This window comes from Sebastes umbrosus, chromosome 9 (genome assembly GCF_015220745.1).
Source record: "Sebastes umbrosus isolate fSebUmb1 chromosome 9, fSebUmb1.pri, whole genome shotgun sequence".
Taxonomy (NCBI): Eukaryota; Metazoa; Chordata; class Actinopteri; order Perciformes; family Sebastidae; genus Sebastes; species Sebastes umbrosus.
Window position 1 is genome coordinate 20,683,093 of NC_051277.1, and position 24,863 is coordinate 20,707,955.

Consider the following 24,863-nt stretch of genomic DNA (forward strand, 5'->3'; position numbering starts at 1 on the left):
TTTTTCTGACACAAGTCCCAAACCCCTGTCCTCCTGCTATAATCCAGAAATAATGACTCAGTAACGAGGGTTCATATTCTGAACATTGCTGGGAAAACTGCAAAGAACATGCACTTTATATGGGCTTCATATTGATGCATTATGTTCATTTTACATCAAAATACATCCTTGTGTATTTGTTGTTTTTTTTCCTTTAACTTCTTATGTTCTTTGTATTTGCTTGTCTCCATTTTTGTTTGCCCTTAGTTCCTAGTATTGTCTGTTTTTGTTGATATATATCAGAAATGAGGCATGACACACACCCCACAGAAGTCTGTATCACTGACATGCACATGCTTCCTAATAAAGATATTTGAAACGAAAATACATACTTGTGTAAAATGAAGAGGTATTAACCAATGCATTGACTCTTTTATCAGTTTATTTGAGAGCAGATGGAGCAGCTGAGACTTGGAGAGGGCTGAGATCTGCCCGTGGTCCTGAAATAGGACTTGACTCGGTCAAATCGATGAGGAAGGGATCAATTTTCATATTCAGTCACAGTGTTCTTGGCTGTAAGCAGTGATACTAACTGCCTGGGGGTTCAGTCATGATGCAGAGGAGTGCAACTGATTTTGGTTTATTTCATTTGATGTTTGAGCCATCAGTTGGATAGAGTTAAAGAGTAGTGGTAGATCACCAGCTCCGTTCAGCTGTCACTGCCGATGAGTCTCTGAGCAAGTCACTGCATGGGACCTATAACCTCCTCACCCGCCTCTGGGGATAAGCGCGTCAGCTAAAAGCGTTAAATGTAAATGTGAAAGCCTGTGTGAGGACTCAGAAGAAGGGATTAAAATCGCTGGATGTTAAAACTGCATTTAGACCTGAATCCTCTCCTCCAGCTGCATCATGAAAAACTGCACAGATGCAACCACACCAGCCTGCTTCATGTCGATCTGCAAATGTCATTTTCCTTTAAGATGATGTAAGACATTACTTCATGGGACGATTCTCTCTCTCTCTCTCTCTCTCCCTCTCTCTCTCTCTCTCTGGCTTGCACAGCTTGGAGCAACATTAGTCTACATCTTAAAGCTTCTGCCGGACCAAACGTTTCCGCACTCAGCAGTTTGGAGAGATGGGTGCGCACAGGAGAGTACCACTCTCATCCTCCTCTCTCAGCATCCCAGTTGTCAGGAGCGACGCTCCTAGTAGCATGGATGATATGGGATGCGCGCACATTCTTCAATTGATCTCGGACTGATTGAACCATGAAGCTGGACGCAAAACGGTGAACCTCTCCACAGAAAAACTTCAACCTACTTTTTTTTCGGATGGTGGGGAATTTCAAGAGTGAAGTGAGGATTGCGTTTTGTTTTGAAGTCACAGTAATAATGTTTTATCATCGCAGCAGATGATGTGTGTAACATGAGGCGCTCACTGGTTATTATGATAATCGATTCTGTTCATAAAAACGGATGCACCGTGCACATTTACGCATGGGGTTAAAGGATATACTGTAGGGCACACCTTGGGATTTGTTTTGTCATGAGACACTGGATGCGAGGACTGGAGCTTGTATCGAGACTATATGCTTCTGAGAGTCTGAGAGCATCAGCACCATGCAGCTACACCCAACACCCTGAACTTCTGGTGATCGAGACTTCGTGCAAGATCTGAAAAAATAAAATCATGGCACTGAGCGAAAACTGCAAAACGCAACCTGCAAAAGAGCAAGGCTCTGTGCAAAACCCTCCATCGGATGTTATTGAGCTGAACGTGGGTGGACAGGTGTATTACACGCGCCATGCCACCTTGACAAGCTTTCCAAATTCCCTACTTGGGAAGCTTTTCTCCAACAAGAAGGGCTCTTCAAATGACTTGTCCAGGGACTTCAGAGGACGGTATTTCATAGACAGAGACGGCTTTCTGTTTCGGTATGTGTTGGATTATCTTAGAGACAAGCAGGTTGTCCTACCTGACCACTTCCCAGAGAAAGGCAGGTTGAAAAGAGAGGCGGAATATTTCCAGCTGCCAGATTTGGCCAAACTTTTGTCTTCCGAGGATGCAAAACTATTTCCAGACGACTTGTGCTGCAGTGATCTGGACGATGCATCGCAGAGCAGCGAGCAGAGGTTTTACCAGTCCTATTCCTTGGACAGGAGGTACGGATACATCACGGTGGCTTTCAGAGGAGCATGCACAGGAGGAGGTAGAGAAAGTCAGATTGACTCAAAGGCCAAAAAGTTACCGAGGATCTTCATCAGCAGCAGGATCTGCTTGGCCAAAGAGGTGTTTGGAGACGCCCTGAGTGATAACAGGGACTTGGACAGACCGCCGGATCGGTACACCTGCAGGTTTTACCTGAAGTTCAGGCACCTGGAGAGAGCTTTTGACATGCTGTCAGAGAGTGGCTTTCACATCGTGGCCTGCAACTCGTCCCTGACTGCGTCCTCCATCGGTCATTACGCGGATGACAGGGTTTGGTCCAATTACGCACAGTACATCTTCTACCGTGAGTGAAGATTTATTCCTACTCTATGCTTTCTGAGGTAATGAAAGATAAACTGATGACCTCCAGAAATAATTAAAATGCACATTTTTTTTAAATATATTTTTTTTAATTATTATTTTGAATTGACTTATTTTTCTGTTTTTGTTATCCTTTCCTTTTTTTTATTCTTTTTATTTTTAATTTTTAATTTTTTTTTAAATGTATTTATTATTATTATTTTTAATTTACTTATTTTGTTGGTCCTTTCCTTTTTTTATTCTTTCTTTATTATTATTCTTTTATTTATTTATTATTATTCTTTTTAATTTATATATTTTTCTGGTTTTTTTTGGTCCTTTCCTTTTTTTTATTCTTTTTATTTATTTATTTATTGTATGGTATATGTTTCATTTATGTTGCTATCAGATTTCATTCATTTATATGTATAAATGTAATTGTTTATGAAATTAACTCTGCCTATTTAATGGTGCAGTAATATTGTTATAAGGATGGGGGGTGGGGGGAGGGGAGGTATAATTTGTTTATACAATTTATTAATTGGATTTTGTTCAGAATACCAATAAAAAGACTTTGAGCAAAAAAAAAAAAAAAAAAAAAATGCAAACAGCCAAGTTAAAAACACCGAAGTGCCCCTCCCTCCACCATATAACCATAGGGGAGTGATTCTATAATTAGGGGTACATGTCATGTCCATGGGCTGTATTTATCAATTTTACTAAATATTCACTTCAAGCAATGGTCAATTTTATATCAGGGCACATTTCTTTTTCATTTAATACAAAAAAGTCAACAGGTCCCATCACTTATTTTGCAGAAAATGCATATTCTATACTGGAATTAGCTGTTTTTGTGCTGTCCAATTTGCTAAATGTCAGGTTTTGCTCTTCAGATTAACATTAAAATACAATTTCTTTGTATATTATTTGCATGATGATCAGACAGGGCGTTTTCCTTTATTAAACGGTGTTAAAAAGTTTATCCACACAGCTTTTCCATAAGAAAACCCCATGCAATTTGTTTCTCTAGATTTGAGAGGTGCTCTGCAGAAACTGGTGTGTGTTAGCTCACACCACCAGGAGGCATGGTGGGGTTACAGCACATCCTACTTGAATCAATCCCTGGCAGTGGCTGACTTTAAACTTCTGTTTTGGGGCCGAGATTAAGAGGCAAACTTGCCCACGGGCCTCGGGGGAGTTGAGTCACAATGCTGCTACACTTCAAGTACACATGCGTCATGCGTAAACGCGGCTTATAGCTCTGAAATTCTGATGGGGTTATGAATAATATAGCACCAGTGGGCAGCACAAAATTCACATTAATGCTGCTGCAATATTCTTGAATTATCTTTGCTTTTTTTCACTTAAAAACAAAGTTTGTTCATCAGCAAAATGCCTTAATTAGCTGCAAATATGGTTCTCTCTGCAGAGGGAAGAGAGGAGTTGAGCCATATGGCCAGTTAAAAATCACTTTGTTCATTATTATTGAATGGCTCCCTTTGGATAAGCTGAAGAAAACCCAGTTGGTGGGTCAAGGTTGGTGGTGCAGGAGGGTGGGCTGAGGAAGACATGGCATATGGTTTGCTAATGATTTACCAATGCAGTCTAATTATAACAGAGAGGTTTGCCTTGACCTGCGCAAACAGCCAGCCAGGTAGGATTTTCCTGAGTCATTCAACTTTCTGGAGCACAGCATATGGTGTAGGTGTTCACCCCCTTCCCTATTAACAGTCACTGCCCCTAGGACAAAGACAGAGGTGGTGGGAGGTGGACGAGGAGGAGGTAATGAGACAGGGGAGGAACTGCAATAAGTATAGCATTGGAAGGAAAGAAGATGCAGAGTAAGGGAAGCACATAGAGAGGAAGAGAGGGCGTTTAAGGAAGCAAGCTGAGGGGAAGTGAGGAAGAGAGAGATACGAGCAGATGGAGGGGAGAGGGAGGGATGTGGGAGTAAAAGTTGCATGAGACCTGGCCATGGGGAGAAAGAACTGAAGCAGAAAGAAGAGAGAGCAAAAATAGATTAAAGTAAGTATCAGACAGGAAAGTTCATCGGGTGTGAGGGAGCAGAGAGGGAAAGAAAATGTTTGGTGGTGAGACACGGAAGAGGAGGGCGAGACTGGGTTTTCATTAAAAGAGAGGAGACAAGGTGAGGGTGAAAGGAAACACATATACAGCGAGCATTGGAAGACAGAGGCCTAGTCAGGATGATGGATAGACAGTTCAGAGGCAGACATGCGTGAGAGCCTTTGCTTCACAGCAGCACAGCGGCCCGCATCCACTTTCCAAACTAATACTGTAACCTGATTCTGAATGTGGGACACTGGCTGGCCTAGGGCAGGTAGTCCGAACGCATGTAGACAAGTGCACCTTTGAGGTTGGCACAAAACAGATGTGCTCTATTGTTGTTTTCAGCAGAGCGTTTCACTGCTTTCCTTTTAACCCCCCCCCCCCGCAATCACAGGCTCATATGGAGTGAAACGGGGTTTGTTCAGAGTGTAAAAAGAGCAATCCGGCGCAGTAAATAAATTGAGAGACTTTCTTCCAGCCTGTCAGTTCCTTGGCATCATCCATGTTGCTCTTCTTGCTAAATGCCTCAGTTGTTTTCTACAAGCTCCACTGACTCTCAGTAATAGTGTGGACTCCAATCTCCAAAATGCCAACAGTAGATATTCATCATTTTACTGCATGGCATCATCTGTCCTAACAGTCATGGGACTCATTCTCCCATAAAGTTAAGACCCTCTACTCTCACTTATTGTCATCCAGTCCAACTCAGAAGGATATATGTTGTTGGTTTAAAACAAATGATTCTTGCAGGAAAAGGGCACTCTCCCCAGGTGGCCGCAGTGTCCGAGCATTCATCATGAACAAGAGGTTTTGATCCGGAATGCCATGATGAATAATTCACGTGTATGTCTTTGTATGACTGGTTCACCCTTGAAAAAACAACTGAGCCAGAGAGAAATACATCAAAACTGATAACCAGCACACATGAAAGTGAATGGGACGGAGAATAGAAGTTAGTTTGATATGTATGGATATGTATGGAAGCCCAAAAATGGATGAGAAGTTAGTCATGTTAAAAAAGAAGAAAGCAAGTGGTGAGTCACACTTATGATATAATTGGCAAAATTATAAATAAAAAGTCAAATTTATGAGATAAAAAGTCAGAGGGGGGGTTTCTGAAAAGTGAAGCCAATGCTGAAGTGTCTTACATTTGCATTCTCTCTAACAGCCAGCAGGGGGCGACTCCTCTGGTTTCAAAAAGAAGTCTGATTGTATAGATGTCTATGAGAAAATGAGCCTACTTCATATTTGATTTATTACCTCAGTAAACATTGTAAACATGAGTTTATGGTCTCAATCGCTAGTTTCAATTCTTCTTCAATACAGCATGATGTTCATTTAGTAAATTATGGTCCCATTTAGAGTAAAATAGACCATAAAGCAGGGGATGCTTTAGGGCGTGGCTACCTTGTGATTGACAGGTCGCTACAACAGCGTTGTCTGTGTTTGTGTCTTAGAACTTTAACCCTTTCACAGTGTGTTTTCAGTTCATGAAAGTTCATTATAACCTTTTGGTTGCCTAAAAATGTCTAATTCAGCGTTCGGTTGTACTTAGCTCCACCCTCTTGTGTCACTTCTGGTTGAAAAAATCAAGATGGCGACGGCCAAAATGCCGAACTCAATTCTCAAACGGCAGTCTGCAAACCAATTGGTGATGTCACGGTGACTACTTCTGCTTCTTATATACAGTCTATGTTTTTTACCCCCCTATACTTCCGGACTCCTTGACTTCATTTTGATCTCAGCTACACACCCGTAAAGTTTTGTGACTGCATCTTGCACAGTTGTGACGCTATCGCGGGGATAAAATCAGTCCACAGACAGACAGACAGAAATATTAACACCTGGCAAAGTGCTCAAAACCACTTCAGTGATAGTTCCCGCTACAGCATATGTCTCCAGGATCACATTTTGCCATGATGACATAGACTGACAAGGTGAAAACAATATCAGCCACACGCTGTCGTGGCTGGTAAAGATGAAAAGTCAAAGGTATGAGATAGTTCAAAACTACGATAGAGTAAATCAAAATGATTAGATAAAAGAAAAGTCAATATTCTGATGAGTTTATCAAGAATTATGTAATTTGTAAATCAAATTTGAATTTATCATGGGCATTTTTTTCATCGTGACTAACTTCTCATCCTTTCTTTTCTTTTTTAATGGGCAGCAATGGGCTTCTGGTGATCCTGTCAGGTTATTTGTCAAGCAGGCACGGCGGTCGATTTACATGATAGAGACATTTCGTTTTTTAGATTGTCAGTGACAACATTATTGCTGTAATGATTAACAACTCTAACCTCCCAATTGTTTCTTGGGACCAGTCTCCTTATTGCTTATTATCTCTGGGGAAAGAGGAGAGTGTTGGCTAATTAAAAAGCAATCTGTGATCCCAAAATATTTCCAGTGTCTCCAGCCATGCGGGATAGAGATGCAATTTAGAAAGATGAATGCTAACCTACTTTAAAGGCAATTTGAAATACAAGTCATATCTCAAAATAGGACTCAATTCATCGATGAAAATTATCCGTCGTCATCGACACAATAACCTGCTTTGACATGACTGCTTCCACATCACAGAGGCAGAGCAAACCATCATTGAACAGTAGGGCTGCTAACATCAGGCACTTTCACATCTAAAAGGCCTGTGCAGAAGTGCATTGTCAAAATGGGAGACACGTACAGTAAAGATGGAGAATGATTGTACTTGCTAGGTGTGCTCTGTTAATATAACTGTGCAGTCTTCATTTGGGCGGTGAACGAGATGATGTGTGACCATAATGACTCCTGAACAATGGCCACAATGCGGCCCGGGAAGAGAGTCGGGGGGGGGGGGAAGTAATCAATTGCTTGGGTGTAATGGAGGCAAAGATTGGGCCGTCCGCGGACTCCCAGAAGAGCCTGGTTGGACTGTGGATGGATTGGCAGTGCCTACAAGAGATGGATGGTGCTCCCATGAATAACTCATATACGTCTTAAAGAGCACCTAGGCAGGACGATGGTCAGGAGTGAGGTGCAGGGGTGTGTGCTTGTGCCATTATTTCTCACAATGGTTGCAGCACCTTGTGCACTACATCAGTTCAAGTAGACAAGGCGGCTCACCTTGGGAGTAAATATGAGCTTATTGAGAAGCTGCAGATGCAAAAGGGAAATATATTTTTGGAAATAAATCGCTCACGCACTGAATTTTGAAGGACCATGCTGGTGGTTTTTCATGTTTTAGGTCATTGACTGACTACTAATAGTATTCTTCACATCACTGCTGTATGTTTTAACCCTAACCCTTTTAGTTTTTGAATGAACTTGCAGAGACATAGGACATGCATAAAATCTGTCATAATGAGTCTTTCAGTCACAAGCATACACTAACCCTCTCACACTGTGGTTGTTGCTTATTGATTGTCTTCTGGGTTGGATTTTCCAACTTTTTTGACTGCTGACTCACAAATCACAGATGTTGGGATTGTCCTTGAACGCATCAACAAGGAGAGTTTTCAAAATCCCTGCTAGTAACTTCATTACCAAATGATGATAATGCAAATAAAAAAGTCTAAATATAGACTTTGATGGATTACCCACATTAAGCAATTTGCTCTTCCTATATTGAAAAGACTGCCAGCAGAGGCTGCATTAAAGGTGAGCCATCAATCTAAACATGAAACACTTAAAACCTCCAGTATGTTCCTTTACAAGAGCAGATACAGTTGGAACCTAGTTAATTCAGTAGCTGTTGGAGAACAGGTATAACAGCTCTCACCATCTGACACCCAACACCTTAATGATCCCTCCAGAGACATTTAATGGCTATGTGGATGGTGGAGCTCACAATGTGGGCAGGGCTGAGAGTTTTCTGAAGACAGGGGATCCCCTGTGTTGGTATGCAAAGGTCACTTTTGCAAGGTAGTGACTGTTTTAGCGTTGCTCTCTCTGACGGTGCCTGAAGGTGGCCTGTAAAGAGCAAATAAAAGCATGTTTGGGGGGGTCTACTGAACATAATGCATCCCAAAGACTCAATTAATTTTGAGTCAGTGATGAAGAAATGAAAAGAGGATCTAATGCTTGAGCTTTAGAGTTCACTTTCTTCAGATGTCACTCTTTGAGTATCATCTACTTGACAGGGCGGGATCAGAATCGCCCCTCGTCTTTCCTCCAACCTCTCGGGGCTTCATTTAGGTGATGACAAGAGCTTGGTGAATACTCAGGACACCTTCCTCGCCTTCTCTCCGTCTAATCTTGCTTCATCTTGTGCAGTGGAGGTTGTGTGGCTCCGGGTCAGGGGACAGGCCCACGGGGGAGACGCTGATATAGACGTTTCAATCTGGCTGAGTTGCTTGTTCATCTCCCTGTCAGGGAGAAACTCAGCGGGGCAGCCACCCTCTGACTCTGGGAGGGGACAGCACCCCACTGTCATTAACAATCAGCCAACGAAGCTGTCATTCTCCTCATGGAAAGCAGATAATTTGGGACGGGGCAGTAATGGGACTATGAGAGAGTAAGAGTGTCCTTGAATTACCATGTAAAGCTCGTTGGGTCACTCCAACTATTCCTCTCCAGCTCTTTCCTGTCAGGCTGATGCTGAGGGTTGTTTCAGCAAAGTAGAGCTGACTGGGTGGAGGTAATTAATATTGACAAATTCAATTGTATGCAGATATTACAGACATTATTATACCCGGCAAGAGGATGGCTTTATCAGTTCGGCTTGACACAAACTGCTGAAGTGATACTTTTGCAGCAAATCTTGGTGAAATGGATTTCCCTCACCCTGTGAGGACGGTCACTGCCTTTGCAAGACAAGCCTTTTTTCTGCTGCAAGGACACGCTGGCCTAATTCGTGAGCTAACAAGCATGTAAACTACACTCCCCCTGAGGCAGTAGCAGAGTAAAAAAATATTTGTGACTGGATATGTGAGCTGGAGAATAAAAAGTGTGTTTAAGATCAGAGCGATTCCACTCATATGAGCTTAACTCCCTGACTGGCTGCATGGATATGCATATTTAACCTGCCACAGAATATTACTCCTAATACATATAGCTTTTTTCACCAAACTAATCAGGGCTGATCAGGGCTTTTTAAAAGTTAGGTGCGGGTTAGTTCGGCACCATGGAAACAACCATAACAATGGAGCGCTCACAAAGACAAGACAAATGAGACAAGCTGGCTAGCACACCCCACGGTCTCTCCGCCTCACTCCCCGCCGCTAGGAGACTACTTCACTGGGAGGAGAACGGTCTATAGCTACGGAGACAGACCTTCAGTTAGCAGCTGTAGAAACTAAGCGAGCTGAAAAATTCTGCCTCGGGGAGCCAAAAAATTGTGCTTCCCCAAGGCATCAGTTGCACCAAGGCAAGGTGACAATAGTGCTTAATCGAAGCTACAATGGACCCCTCGGCGAGGATACAATTGTACTGTAGCCTACCGAGGGGTTCACTGTAGCCTCAGCAGGCGACAGGCAATTTTTGTTTTGCTACAGCCACTAACTAAAGGTCCATCTCCGTAGCTGCCATCCGCTCTCCTCCTGGCGAAGAAGTCTCTAGCAGCGGGGAGTGGGGCAGAGGGACCGCAGGGTGCACTAGCTAGCAAATTCTTGTCTCATTTGTAGTCTGATAAACAGCAAACTCATCAAATTCAGTGCCCGATATCGCTATTTTCCAAGCAACTGTAGCTGTCATAGGGACCCAAAATTAAAAAGTTTTGTGAGATCTTGCAATCTATTTTTTTTTCAACTTTTATTGATTTTTCTCCCTCCATGGCCCTCCCGGGCCTCCGTAGTTTCACGCCCGAAGTCTTAGCCAGAGAATATAATTGCACCAGAACCAAGCAGCAACTGAAGCATTTGAAGATGATTCACACCACTCAGCCTCGCAGGATTTGTTTGTGTTTGGGCAAAGAAAGCGAGCATGTTTATTCCAGAAATTCAGAAGTTAAGTGTGTTTTCTGTCTGACTCTGACAGCTTGGATGCAAAGTGACGCTTTGTGTTCAAACCCTATTTTCATTGATTTAGATTGAGGGCACAGTTCACGTCACGGCTGAGATTCAAATTTGAAAAGCAGACAGCTTCGGGTCACTCGAGTGCAAATCTGAAATAAATTGCATTATGGCCTCCTGGTCGTGTGCAATAACAACATGAAATTGCTGAGTGATGAGTCTCTCTTGTTCGTCTTTATTTATTTTTTTGCCTCTCAGATTACATGACCGAAGCACAGAGCTGCTCTGCCGTTAAAGAAATAACCATCACACACCCTTGATGAGTCAGATTAGAGGCTCAGATGAAAACAAACACACACGTCTGGCATGAAAGCCACTGACATTTGAATTTGAGTTTGTCAGAGCCCTCTGCTTTCAGCCCCCATCATGTCCTACTTTTCTGCCATTTAAAACCTCTTAATGGGTAAAAACGTGTCATTTTAATCCAATATCAAGGCAGCTGAATTTCCATAAAACTCTGGTCTCTCTCAGGCACGAGGACAAACATCCCTGGTTCTTTCATTAGAGATAGAGGGGAGTTTGAGGATACCCCGTGTGACACGCCTGCATGCCTCTGTGCCGAACTCGACTCCCTCTCTCTGTGTTATTTATGAGAAGTGCAGACACAGTCTCAGGACCAGCCCCGGTCTTTTAATGTGGTTGGAATATGATCTCTTAGACAGGCTATATGGATCTGAGAAAAAACACAATGCAATCAGTGGCTTCCCTGAAAAGATACCAACGGATTTACACACACACACACTTGTTTAAATGTACCCGAGAAAGACTGTGTTTCCTGACAAGGCTCTTAGTCGTTTCCTGTCTTGGCTCTGAAGGGGACATCAAAGCTTGACACTACACCGCTTTGTCCAAAACACACAGTTTGTGGTTGTGTTCTGAGACAGATTTGTTTTGTCCATGTCCACGTTTCACTTAAATTATTGTCTAAACCGAAATGCAAGCCCAGGTGCTTCTCAGTGGCTTTAATACAATTCATTCTCCTGCATGGCCTGAAAATTTTATGATGCTATTATTGGGTATTGGCTAGTTTCCTAAACGGGTTGCCCCTCTGGACTACAGCATCCATCCATTTAGAAACAATGCTCAGCCTCCCTCCTCTTGATCCTCCTCCTCGCTAAAGCGCCTGCATCCATTTGCCTGGTGCTGCTCGCCGGCTGGATTCAGCTAGATTCATTTTCTGCGGGGGGAAATTGGTGCGCTGATTGGCCCCTTTACTCATGGATTAGCCATTAAAAAGCTGTTAGTGACTCTCTCACTATCAGCTCAATGCAATCATCGCACTAGAGATAAGGTCATTATTACAGTGCGCGCAGAGAGGTTAAAATCCCCCTTGAACTCTGTTCAGTATAAATTGGTGCATGCACTGGAAGGAGGTAATGGACAAATTATTGCTCCCTCTGAGATATCATTGCTGTTGCGTCTGCATCATCACATTGGAAAAAGCCATTAAGAGGTTTTTAGAGTCTGTGTGCACAGGTTTATTTCTCATACACTGTTGTTTATATTACATAGAGCACGGCAGCTCTCAACACTGCACATTTCTACCTGTTAGTACATCTAATTGAGACCATAGTTCAGGTATATTTTTGGAAATGAAAGACAGCAGTGTTTACTGTCTTTACCTGAAAACTTCACAAGCCAGCAGGCAGTACAGCACAGTATTTCTGGTTCATAATTAGATGTGTAGGAGGATGTGAGACGATACAAGAAGTAGGTACAAGAGGAAGAATGAAGACTACTAAAATCCTCTGTTACCAGTGCCATAAAAAAGAATGAATTTGTAAAAGAATGAGAAAATAAATGTTGAAATATAAAGACAAATAATTAAATATGAATAATAATTCTAAGCATTTTCATTTATTTTCACATTTATTTGTTCATTTATTAGTGTATACATTTATTCATATATTTTTAAAACGATATATATATTTATTTTTTGCATATAATTTATTCTTTATTGAATGTATATGTGTGCAAGAATTGACTACTCAGCCTAGCCAGTTGATTGACAGCTTGACTTTTCAAGGAATAGCAAAAGCAATAGGGAAAAGAATAAGTTAAAGTAAAGGAATAAAATTACATTATATAAAAATAGATAATAATAAAAACACAGTAATTTAAATGCAAAAAATACACTAATATACATTTTCTAAAAAGATATAAATAAACAGAATAAATGAAAAAATGCATGTGATAATAAATGAAAATGCTTATAATTATAATTTTATATTTTGTTGTCTTTATATTTACACATGTATTTATTCTTGTATTTATTTCTCTTTGTATTTCCACATTTTTTATTTATTTATTTATTCTATTACTTATTTCTCTTAATATTTCCACATTTATTTTCTTATTCTTATACAGATTTTTTATTTTTATTATGGCACTCCTTTGACTCCATAACTACCGGGTTCACTGCCTGTCCAAACTTCATGACAGGCGGTCAGGACACCTGGGAGAACATCGATTCACTCCACTGTACACTGACCCAGTTCTGTTACCACCCAAGATGAATTATACTTTGTGTTTACCTGCTTTTTCTACCTTGTTGCCTCCCTAAAGGTAGAAAGCACCTTGTCGAGTTATTTGACTCAAAAATAATACACCACCTTCTTAATACAAGGCAGTCAGGTTACAGTTCTAATAAGAAACTGCGACTGCAAAGCAAATTGTTTTGGCTCTGAGACAAGCTTTGCCTTGGGAAATGGGAAAGGTCTTTTAGGGAGCCGTGCTGAACCGCGCTGAGCTCTGGGGCTTCTCCTTATCAGAGGAAGCAATATGCACAGCCCACAAGCTCTTTGAAATTCAGCAATTAAATGTCAAAGCCAATAACTTGCATGTTCTTACATCTGTACCCCCCTAAATACCCCCACACACACTCATCTGATATTCTTTTAAAGATATTTGTATGACATTGAAACTGCTGTGTAGGCATTTGTCAGCATTTGCTTGATCAGTGCAACTGTTTCTTTTGATTACAGCTTGAATCTGTCACCATACAGACAGCTGGGACATTAGTTTACAGTGCGTGTCTGCATGGAAGATGGTCTTGCCGCAACAGAAAATGCACTGCTTGTGGTCAAAACAAGTGACACATGTGTTTGTTTTCTAGGTGGACCCTCAAGGTGGTTGTCCTCTCACTGTGACTGCTGCTGCAAGAGCCACAAAAGTGAACGCGAAGGAGAGAGCGGCACTTCCTTTAACGAGCTCTCCACTTCCTGTTCTGAGACCCAGTCGGAGGCCAGTTCCCCTCAAGGGACCGTGATCTGCGGCCCCGTGAGCCGGCATCCCAATGTCCAGACGCTGGACCGTCCCATGCCCAAAGGACCAGTTCACATGCTGCAGCAGGCAGAGATGCGCCGCAAGACTGACATGCTCCGCGTGAGGACTTTCGGGGTCCGAGACCGAGAGGCCGCGAAGAGGAAAGCCAACAAGGATAAGATGACTCCAGAGCAGGAGATGGAGAAATGCATCCAGGACTTCCGGCGCATTAGGATTCCTGATCGCTTTCCGGAGAGGAAGTACATGTGGCAATCGGAGCTCCTGAGAAAGTACCGTCTCTAAATATGAAGAAGAAGAAAGAGATGGTGGCATCATGTCACCATCAATGAAGAGTATTAACTGCAAAGGCAATAGACCCCGATGCACCCTCTATGGCACATACTGTATTAGAAAAAAAAACTATGGCCACTTTCCCGCCAGCATGACTAGCTGAGCACACAAAGTACAAGGCAGTGTGAGTCATTGATTTGTAAAGTATGCACAGTGTTGTGTATGATATGCACATTTGTAAATCAGGTTACTCCTGTAGGGGCTTACATCACTAACCCTGTTCTCACTTCAGAGAGCCGGTGGTGTACGAACAGCTAATACCACTAGTTGAAGCAACAAAGCAACCTCAGGGGCAACATCGTTTCAATCCATCAACCTATCACATACTGTATGTGCAATTGCCCACAATAGCTGGTTTCTTAAAATGGACGTACCCATATGGTGCTGTGAGTTAGCAATGGAATATCACTACTCCACTGATAACACATATACTTATAGTAGGCTTCGATATCGGCACTGCATGTCATTTCACCCTTAGCATAATTATGCAATATCAAACAAACTTTAAATTCACTGTTTTGTGTGATGGGTAAAAATGGTGTGTTATGACTGGGGGCTGACTTAACTGAGGAAAGCACTGCCTAGATCTGTTTGCCATTGTAAAACTTTTTGTCCAATGTTGTCATTATGTGTTGGATAGATGATGTTGTGTAGGTAGAGTATATAATGCCAATGGATATTTGACTAATCCTTGATTGTAAGTGTGCAAAAAAGCTAATAAATGGGTTCAAATTGTATTTATTCTTAGTGGACCTTCTTGTGATCGTCAGGCTATATTTAGATTGAACATGGGAAATTCCAGTTTTTTTTTCAACAACCTGGGTCTTATATTCTCATAACTGACCAATCACTAGACCCATCACCCGAACGGTGATTGTCCAATCACAGCTTAGCAACCACAACGAAACAGATACTCTGAAGAGAGGAATAAAAAGTAAGGAATGGATTAAACTGTGTGTTTATCTGCTCAAACCTGTAAACGTTTCCTTAGCTCACTGTCGAACCTAACCCAGCAATAGGTGCCAAGGAGCTTTTAATTATCATCTAATATAACGTTTTGTGGGGTTACAGGTTACATTAAAAAAAACCTCACAGACGGAGTTAACCATTTGGTGCATGTTCGTGCACGTGAGCGTGCCCCACTGGTTAGTTCACGGCTGCCGCTCTGCACTGTGCTCATGTGGCGGTTACAGCTGATAACGCTGTCCTGACCGCCGGCGCAGTGGCGGAAGAAGCATAGCACTCACCCTCCAGTTCATCCGAGGTTAACACTGTTAGCTTTGTCAGCAGTTTTGCTGTTGTTTTCACTGCACTGTTAGCACCGTTAGCTATGAGCCACCGGCTGGTCATGTCTTAAAGGTAATCCATAAATTGCGAAATCTGGCAAAAACTTTCAAAAACTCTCGAAAGACTATACCCAACGACCTATAACCTTAAACATTTGAGGTCAATGCTTAACCTTAACTCTTCGATATAAATGCCTAACCTTAAGCATCTCACGAGAGTTCCCCAACTCGTGGTACCTTCTAGACATAACCCTGGCGGCTCAGATGTTGCCATGTTGAGAGCCATGTGGAGGCAATAGAAATGCTCCCAATCTCACATTTAGCACCTTTAAGATTTGAAATGATTTCTGTAAAGGTTATTTGGAAAGCTTTAGGAGGCTTATCCGGATATATGTTGTTTTGCTAGAGTCGTGTCTTTTGAATCTCTACAACGGAGGAGAACTATTAGTCAAAATGGCCCCAATTATGACAACAAGACCCAGGTTGAAAAATACCAGGAAATTCCCTTTAAGTGAAAGCAATATATTCTCATGTTTCTCTGTTCGGAAGTGACAGGATTGTGCAGGTCATCACAATTATTTGGTTTGAGATTTATTTGTATTTACAGACACTGTGTTGGGCTGATAACAAAAGCATCTTGCTTTGCGTTGCACCCACCATCACCATCACCAGCCATCCCCACACAAAACTGGCTTCATTGATGAAGTGAAATAGATCCCTCCTTGTTGACATTTCGATGTGTGCCTCATCCTCTTGGGAGGATCTCAAGGAAACAGGAAGAGAACCATAGCTGTGCATCACAAGCACCATTTATAGAGCGCACTATTTTTAGCGTACAGATTTCTGCAGTGTCGCCGCGTCGCATCCATAAGGAGCGAGGCTTGGGGACCGTATTGCTGCAACCCAAAAAGAACAGGCTGTGTGATGATAGATGAAGAACTGCTTCTCTCTTGGGACAGTGAGTGTCCTCCAACACAAGTTCAAAGCAGAACGCTTTGTTAAGGCTATGAGGTACATTTTGCTCCATGTGCAGAAATGCATATGGCAATAACCAGATTATAAGACATAGGCCTATACCCCCAAAGCCCCTCTACCTTTGTCAGCTATAAGGCATAAATGCAAACTGAAACCTATGATAATCCTGGTCAAAAAAAGACAGCAACCCATATGTTACAGTATAAAAAATAAAAAAAGCTTTTAAAGTCTCTATTTAGCTGCTATTTAACTAAGAAGAGATATGGGTTAGGATGTGAATGGACTTCCAGAAACTTGTAAAAACGGGCATTAGATTTTTAATACTCCAGCAGAGAATAAAATAGCGAGAACCTGGAAGGAGACTGTAACATAATGAATTTGTCAGGGATATAGTGGCCTCTCCTCCACTCTGCACCCGGACCCGTATCTCTTCCTCTCAGCCTCCATTCAATAGGAACACAGCATGAAATCTCTCAGTCTGAAATCCAATGCCCCTTTCCCCGTCTTTGAAAACCAGATCCGCTTTGGTTGGCGTTTCGCCTCGCACTTAGCACGATCTGAATCCTAATACCCCAATGAAAAATCAATGATGTCTGTTTTTTGCATATCAAATATACCCAACGTCACGGCGTGGCCTGACCCGGCCTGGCCCAGGTGACCTTGCCGGCCTATCCCACAGAACTACCTGAACGCAGCCGTTGCCACTCTGCTTCCCTTACAGATCAATAGCCTCAGATCCTGGCCCTGGCCTTACAGTCTTTAGAGACGGTCGATAACCGACATCCTCCTCTAGGATGCAAAGTAACATTAAATCTTCAATCAAAAACCATCACTGCCACCGCTAACCGCCCTCAATTATCCGGCAGGGTTGCCTGCGGGCCTTGCATTTCCCACAACGGCTTTCTTTAGCATGAGACAGGTCTGACAGCGTGATTACAGCCCTTGTATTAGAAAATTACTGCAAAGCCTGAGAGTAGGAGTATTACCCTGCTTATCAGATATTAGGCGACCAGAAAAGACTGTTATTCACACATGGAATAATAGAGGCATGATGTGGAACCAAGCAAACAGGATTTCATTTTTCATACAATTAATATAAGGATTAGATTTGTATTATACCAGCTTTGGAAGAGTCTGTAATTCACTTTGGTTGTAATGCTATAAATCCAAGGTGATAACTGGTGTTATTGTAACAATGTGGAAGATGTCTGGAGCTATACATCAAGGCAGGCGCAGGATAATTTCTGCTACAGTAAGCTTGACATCTGGAATAGAAAGATGAAACATGCAATTTATCTCTTTCTTCTGAATAATGACTGGGAGAGGTCTTGTTGCCTGCAGCACGTCTCCATAAATATCCAAGGCCAACATGTTTTTCTGCTCACTCATCTAATTTTAGATGACTGACATCTCAGGAAGTGAATGGAAACTAACTGTGAGACTTAAGATCTTTCTCCCGAGGTTCACATCTTTGTTATTTGCATAGTTGCTCATCATGATGGCAAAAAAGGGTATTCCCATGACTATGCTACTATTTTCATGAAAAAGGACAGATAACTATTATGTGCAAATGCTTTTGGCTCACTAAAAATCTTACAGTGACTCAAACTGGTTTACCCTGAAGATACTTGTATGAATTATTATTTTTTTATAAATGGGAAGATAGTTTAGTCTTCTTCTTGCATTACAGCCCTGCGGCCCAGTTTTCCCATTAGTGTCACTCCATTTATTTATTTGTTAAAGACATATTGCATAGACTTTTATTTCTGTTAACAGGGTCAAACTCTCCCTTTTTAAGCCACATTGTGCTGTGAGCTGTGCTTACACTAAACCTACATACTTTGTGCTCTTTCATGAGGAGCCTGCAGGGACGTTGTTAGAGAAATAGGAGCCAATTTACAGCCTCCGAGTACATTTGGGGTCTTACTCTGGCCTGATTCTGCCAAGTCCAATGTGTGGAAATACCAATGGAACATATTACAAAAGGGTCCAGGGGAATAAATGACAAAATCACAGTGAATGTCATCACCATCACCCCCTGCAGAAAATTGGGAGCGATATCCTACGTGGTGGGACTTCCCTGATGCAAATATATGGAGAGAGGAAGACACACACACACACATATGGATACGACACAGGCTTAACACATCACCCATTTGTTTACTGATCGCTTAATGGACGTATTCCTCCCTTTAGCTTTTAAACAATTAATTTGACAGTACCATTACCATACTGTCCTCTAATCCAAACTCTTTACTGTACAGGAAAATACAACCAAACTTAAAGGAACGGTTCATCCAAACTACAAAAACTAACTAACTTACCTGTGGTGTTAAGTCATGCATGAGTTTTAGTTTTACCTGTCCTGGTTTTGAGTTGTGTGCTGCCACCCAACTCACCAATACAACGAAGGTGAATAAGTCTTTCTTTGTGTTGCTTAAAGCACTTAAATATTATGTTTAAAAATGCAACAGAAACATCTATTTCCACAAATGGTGTCCTAGTTTCTCCGGAAAAGATTTCTTATGCAGGTTATTTTGGACCTCCAACTGTTGTCAGGTTTGTGGATTATTCAGGATAACGAGGAACCGACTTCTGAAAAGAGATATGAGTTATTGATTTCTATCACTGTGAGCACCACAAACACAACTCCATTCGCATCCATTGAATGCAGGTGGCGGCCGACATCTCAGAGATGGAAATCGCAAAACCTGGGTAAGTAAAGCCAAAACATCTCATGGCTAGATAACAGGTAAGAGAGAAAATATATATTTTTTAAATTTGGGTGAACTGTCCCTTTAATTTCTGGTGGTTGGAGATTTTTTCCAAAACATCACACATAATTTTATTTGAAAAAAATCTTTGGTAATGCTTTATATTAACTTCCTTGTAATAAGCGTTAAAACACAGCTTTGGTGATACCTGATTCTGATTGGTCAATCACAGCGTTCTACGGTCTGTTATTTTTTTTATAGCAGACCGCTGTTATGAATAACTGACCGTTGCTATGAATACAGTTCTGATGTCGGACTCTGGCGGACCATGTTTGTGTCAAATTATTGATTTCTTAAGTAAGTAGCCGTGTAATAAGCGGGATAATGAACAGCTAGTGGGTCATTATTGGGAAATAAACGCATTGCCCTGTTGTGGTTTATTTCACAACAATGACCGGCTCGCTGTACATTATCCCTTACTTAGTTAATAAATAGTCTCTCATAGCCCTATCTCTTTATAGTAAGTTCTGGCTCCACATATTATCATTCTGGTATCGGGGAAAAAAACTCTAGCTTGTTTGTATTTCTTTAAACCAATCACAATCGTCTTGGGCGGCGCTAAGCACAGGATGCACGGTGACCTGACAAAATAGATAGCGGAAGCGGATGAGAATGTCGGCTGAAATAGGCGGCCAACGGCAGATTCATACCCACAGTCTACATCTGGTGAGTCAGACTAGTTAATAGGTAAGATGCTTATCAATATTATTATGTGTTAATAAGACAATATAAGTGTTAATGATAGCATCATAAACACTTTTATTGTTATAGGCTGTTTAAGAACATATATATATATATATATATATATGTATGTATATATGTATATATTAACAATATATATATTTTATATATACTGCATTGACAGGTGTCAGTCAATAGTGCTGACTTCAGCAGGCATCGAGTCCACAGTGAGTCTACTCTTCCTTTGGCGCCCTATCTCAGCTATCAGCTCACCGCTCTGGCGCCAGCACTAGGGTACAACAACGAACACGCACAATCATTCATCTCCTTAGACAACTGCTGTCAGCATTACAGTTAGTTTTATATATGTATTACCTGTGCAGTGCAGCTCTACACACTCTTAGATCCTCTGGGATGCACTCAGCCTTGTGCACTGCACAGAAACAAGGCTCTGATTCCAGGTGCAAAGCTCCTAATTAGACAAAATATCCAGGGGTCTTGAGCAACGAGTGAGGGAGAGCGAGCTATACTCACCTGGGACAAAGAGTCCACGGGTGGGTGAAGAAAGGGAGAGAAATGAGGGTGCGGGGGAGAGGCCACTCCACTGCCTTGTCATGAGGTCAGTCAAGTGAACTTGAAGCTCCACAGCGTTTGTGCAGGTGTGCTTAATTTTTTTTTTTTAAACGTTTCCTCTTGGCAGTTGTAAGGAGGCTGATTTACAGCCAAAGTGTCTTCCACTCGTCATTTTCCCCCTCATTACCTTATCCCTTTCTCAAGGACTGCCCTGGAGAATATACAGGCTCAATTAAGCTGTTCTGACCAGAAATCCCATTGCTCATAAATCACCTCCAAGGGCTACTGATCAGCAGTGCTACACCGCAGCGTAAAGCAGCTCACAGCAGTGTGTGCTGCTGAGCAGGGCAGCAGCTATTATAAATCAAAGGAAGAGTACAGAGTATATTGCAGGGGATAAAATACTGTAGGACACTGTATCGTAAATCTGGGGAATAATCACTGATTGTCAGTGAACTGTGATATCAGACAATGAATACAGCAGGACAGGTAAACAGTTATGGGACTTATACTCACCTTTTTATGTCTGTTGGGAGGCTGAAATGATGGCAAGAACCTTATATACTTTGAATTTTATGATGGAGTAGAGGAGAGAAAACTGAAGATTTCACTTTTCTGTTGAGCCAGATTTTACACACTCAAAATGTGCTGTGCTCAGCTATTGTGTCGGCCTATTAAATAATCAGTAGGGGAACATTGTCTTAATTCCTTCCAACATTTTCCGAGCACTGCGCAATTAGAATTGCATGCCCTAACCATACCTTGAGGTGTCGTTGCTTTATAAAACATCCTCAAATAGCTTAAGAGCACTTTTCCTTGTATGCGTAACCCTTTTTAGCATATAAGCGAGATAAAGACTGTGTTCGCAGTTAATTTATTTCATGCCTTTTAACGAGGGCCTGGGGAGAAACCCTGCTATGAATGCTCACAGCTCAGAGCTATAACTGTATAATCTCAGTGTTAAATTTGAGCATTCAAATTGACTCCAAAGCGATAGAGGGGCTTCAGGTTTAATAAAACAAATCTGAGCTTAAAACTGATGGAACAAAAATCATTGTTGGAGATTTGGTCTGCTGAATTTTCTGTAATTGAAATTTCATCTCTGCTGGGAGGTGACTATCGTGTGGCACACAGCGAGGAATATTCTGTCTCTCCATCACAATTCTTTGAATGCAATCCAATCTATTTTCAGTGGTAATCTGTTGTTTTAAAGGATGGGGGATACAGCACAAGCATAACAGAAGCCGCATATTAATGCCAAATACATTTATTTCCCAGCTATACTCATTAAACAGCATTCTTTTCTCTTGAGAAGTAATTATCTCATTGTCACCTCCTAGTGCAGGACTGCAGGGTGTATTTTTTAAGGAGTATCGTCGAGAGATTTTTTAAAAGCTGAGTGCATCTAAGAAAGCCTGATGTTACAAATGGAGTACCGGATTAAATCCTCCTAGAGATTAAATGTAGCACACAGATGGTGGGCATGTTGCATTCACATCGGCTGACCTGCTACCGTTTGCTCTGTGATTTTCAACAGTGCACTAAACATATCTGCACAGATTACTTAAAAGCATCTCAGGCCTGGAGAGAGACATGCAATTCAGGGAATACATGCAGCACATGAATGTTCTAGTGTTTGCTCGGGTGAGAATGGGGGTCAGAATAAAGCATTGATGCTTATTTTAAGACAGATTAACAATGAACATGGCCCAATAAACATATGGGGCTTAAACTAAAAACAGCCTGTGGAAAGAAAGAAATAAGACTTTTGAAGAGGGACCCAAGCGTGCGCTCATCCAGGCAAAGATACTCAGGTGCAAAACAAAAAATACTGCGGGGCACAAAGGAGGTCTGCACACTGTCAGGCTCCAAATACATATTTTTTTTTCAGTTTTTCTCTTTTCAAAGTGATGTTTCTATAAGATCTTCCTCAGGCAACTGATCTTATAGGTCGAAACGTTGCCTTGAAAAGAGAAAAACATTAACACAGACTCCTGCAACAATTGCATTTTAGAGTTAATGCCACTCTTGCACTTGGTGGGTATTTTACAGACTTATTTCAGTAATTTAAGACCAGTCTATTTAAATTTTAAGCTAACAAAACAATAAAGGATTCAGTATTCCCACACCTGAATTTTATTTCTGATAGTTTGGAGAAGAAACACCATTTAGACCCTCCTTTAGGGAAATAAAATGTACAGAAAATGTAATTGAATATTTAACTGAAACAAGTCTACATCCATGCTAGTGGCTCTGTGAGGCTATAGGCACAGTGGTAGACATGTAGCATGTTCACAATCTTAGTTTAGCGTGTCAGCATACTAAATATTAGCAACATTTGCTAAATACCAATAAACACATCGTACAGCTGAGGTTGATGGGAATATTTTGGTCATAAACCAAAGTATTGAGAACATTAAACTTTTGCCCCCATGGTGGTGCTAGAGAAAAAGTTATGCGATCACAATTCATTGCAAGGGGAACATGAATGTTTGTACCAAATTTCATCGCAATCCATCCAATAGTTGTGGAGACATTTCACTCACAACCATAAATATCAACCTGCCGGCTGTGGAGTAAAAGTCAGAAGATCACCAAAGACGTTCGGACACATCGTCTAGGAACCTCAGAGAAAATTTTGTGAAAATCCATCCAGTAGATGTCCAGTAGATGAGTGAAAACTTTGACTTGCTGGTGGCAGAACAAGAAAGGTCAGGGGGTCACCAAAGTCAGTAGGATTCATCCTCTGGAGACCATAAATGTCATCAAATTTCCATCTAGATAATTCAGTCTTGACCAAAGTGGTGGACTGACAGACATCTCAAGAGCCATGAGCATGACTGAAAATACAATATGAGAAAAAACAAAACAATAATTTGAACATTTTACTGACTTTCTGAGGTGAGGGATGGTAAAGTTGGACTCAAAGTATTTTTAAAATCCTGGCTATGACTACAGTATCATCTCTGCTCTGTTCTTTTTCATCAAGACTTGCGTGCTTGGGTGCTAATATAGTGCTATAATCAAATGGCTGTTTGTGAGTGTAAAAGTGTAAACAACACAGAGCCGAGCAGACGCTGTTAGTCTTATAGCAGTGAAAGTGTTAAGACCCTTGTGCTCTCATTAATCTCTATTGGCCTTTGTCACCGCTCAGAGAGAAAGGCGAGATTACTCCCATCCCCGGCCTCAGACTCTCATTTAGCCACATGCTTCAAGCCATTATTCAGCCATCATAGGAAAGCCACAAAACAAATGGTATTTACCTCAAAGGCCATATTACCTCGGGGGGGAAAGAAGGATAGGAAGCTAGGAAGCCAGGATATGGGAAAAGGAAGCGTCGGGTATAAACAAGAGTTTGAAACTCATCACGGAGCTGCAGCACGCTCACTTCCTTTCTGCCAGCGTCAGGCTGTCATCTGTCATCGGAGAACATGACAAATGGCTGAAATGAGCTGGAGAAGGATTTGACACAGATGTCTGACATCACCATCTAATCCTTCACTGCACGCTGGAAAACGCCACGATGGGATGGATTTGATTGCCATGGCAACAAACTCAAAAAATAATCCTGCAGACCCTGAAAGCCCGGGTGATTGGGTTTGATTTTGATTGTGGTATTAAATCACTGCCTGCTTCTCCACCAAAGAATGACTGATTTCCAAATTAGGGCACTGTTAATTAGTCACCCTCCGTCTATCACACAATCACAGAGCTTACTGGTGTGGGTTTAACCTACAAGCTTCTTACACAGCTGAACCAAAGCCTTAAAAGTGAAACTGATTAAATCTGCACTACAGCTCTTGCTGGGTGAAATATCAACATCTGGACAGTCGTTTTTTTAAAGCTATAAGAGGTCGGGTTCAAGTAAGTGAAGTCAAGGTGAGAGAGTAGGAAAGTCAAGAGTGTTTAGGGCGGGGTGCAGGCGCTGGGTGATACTGAGCTGCCCTGCATGAATGTGTGTGTGTGTGATAAATCCACACTTTGGGTGCCAGCCATGAGTCAGGGACAGGTCTGCTGAGTGATTAACTTTAGATAAAGGAGACTACAGACCTGGCCAAGCAGGATCAGAGATCCTGGAGGTCGAGGAAATAGAGACGAGACTTACATACAGAATGAAGAACAACAAGCCCGTTCTCATTCCCAGGGCCTTTAGCGTCGGTATGAGACGCACCGAACTTTCCATTAACTACAATGTAAACCCATCTGCGTCAATATTAAACGCTCAGAGAAAGTGCGCCAGAGTGTGGCGACGTAGTTTTAATAGCGAAAAGACACAGACCGGGTGGGAGGGGAGGTGGACGGGTCCAACAAACACAAGGCATTCATCCAGGAGGCCGCTGTTTGTGTCCCATACATCACGTTACAATCATCCGTTCATTCATGTCCCATGTTCACAACATTCAGTGTCATTTTAACTG

At 41.8% G+C, this 24,863-nt stretch overlaps 1 protein-coding gene across 1 annotated transcript; it reads left to right on the forward strand.

The window, feature by feature from the left end:
* Window positions 1-332: 332 nt before the first annotated feature.
* On the forward strand, window positions 333-14,893 carry LOC119493842 (BTB/POZ domain-containing protein KCTD16-like). Its single transcript, XM_037779319.1, has 2 exons — window positions 333-2,491; window positions 13,657-14,893. The coding sequence occupies exons 1-2, from the start codon at window positions 1,669-1,671 to the stop codon at window positions 14,106-14,108; spliced, it is 1,275 nt and encodes a 424-aa protein (XP_037635247.1). The 5' UTR covers window positions 333-1,668; the 3' UTR covers window positions 14,109-14,893.
* The last annotated feature ends 9,970 nt before the right edge of the window (window positions 14,894-24,863 follow it).

What these genes read in the sequence shown, in the direction of transcription:
- LOC119493842 (XM_037779319.1), top strand. Translation starts at nt 1,669, where the DNA reads ATGGCACTGAGCGAAAACTGCAAAACGCAACCTGCAAAAGAGCAAGGC. An exon ending in CGCACAGTACATCTTCTACC is followed by an intron (nt 2,492 to 13,656) that starts GTGAGTGAAGAT and finishes TTTGTTTTCTAG; the next exon opens with GTGGACCCTCAAGGTGGTTG.